The sequence below is a fragment of the Aptenodytes forsteri genome, unplaced genomic scaffold, assembly GCF_000699145.1.
Source record: "Aptenodytes forsteri isolate BGI_AS27 unplaced genomic scaffold, ASM69914v1 Scaffold286, whole genome shotgun sequence".
NCBI classification, from domain to species: domain Eukaryota; kingdom Metazoa; phylum Chordata; class Aves; order Sphenisciformes; family Spheniscidae; genus Aptenodytes; species Aptenodytes forsteri.
The window spans coordinates 837,757-838,291 of NW_008794491.1; the positions used below are offsets into that span (position 1 = coordinate 837,757).

General features: G+C 70.3%; 1 protein-coding gene across 1 annotated transcript in view; it reads right to left on the bottom strand.

The window, feature by feature from the left end:
- The window catches only part of NECAP1 (NECAP endocytosis associated 1), a 20,994-nt gene extending 20,619 nt beyond the window's left edge, over positions 1 to 375 (bottom strand). Inside the window, exons 1-2 of the mRNA XM_009290944.1 lie at positions 176 to 375; positions 58 to 99 (exon numbers count right to left, since the gene is read on the bottom strand). Of these exons, the coding sequence (XP_009289219.1) occupies positions 58 to 99; positions 176 to 375 (242 nt within the window). The remainder of the gene's footprint in view (positions 1 to 57; positions 100 to 175) is intronic.
- Between the last annotated feature and the right edge of the window lie 160 nt (positions 376 to 535).

The following is a 535-nucleotide window of genomic DNA, read 5'->3' on the forward strand; positions in this document are numbered from 1 at the left end:
GCCAGGGGCTGGGCCGCGCCAAGCTAGGGCGAACCCGGGCGCCACACGCTCCCTCACCTGTACCCGCGGCTGGATGGGGTCGGGTGGAAAAAAAAAACCCTAATAACCGGTGGCGCTTCCGACCGCCTTCTTTGATGAGGGCAGACGCCACGTAGGGGCGCTGGGGCGGCCGGACCGGAAGCAAGCTACGTTGGAGGCGTGGAGGAAGGCATCTTGGATCCTGGCAGCAAAGCGCGGGGGCGGAGAGGTGGCCATCTTGGAGCCTGTTCTGACACAGCAGCGGGGGACGGCGCCATCTTGAACCCTGGCAGTTCCCCCACAGGGCCTGGCGCGGCCATGTTTGGTTCGGGCTGATGAAGCGGTGCCGGCCGCCATCCTGGACCCGGGCGCAGCTATGCCGGGAGAGGGCAGAGCAGGGCGGGCTAACGCGCCCCTGGGGAGGCCGGGTCCCCGTCCTGGGTGCTGGAGAGGCCCTGAGCTGCCGGCCTCCCGCCAGCCCCGTAGGCGGGAGGGGGCGCCGGCCGCGCGCTCCAGA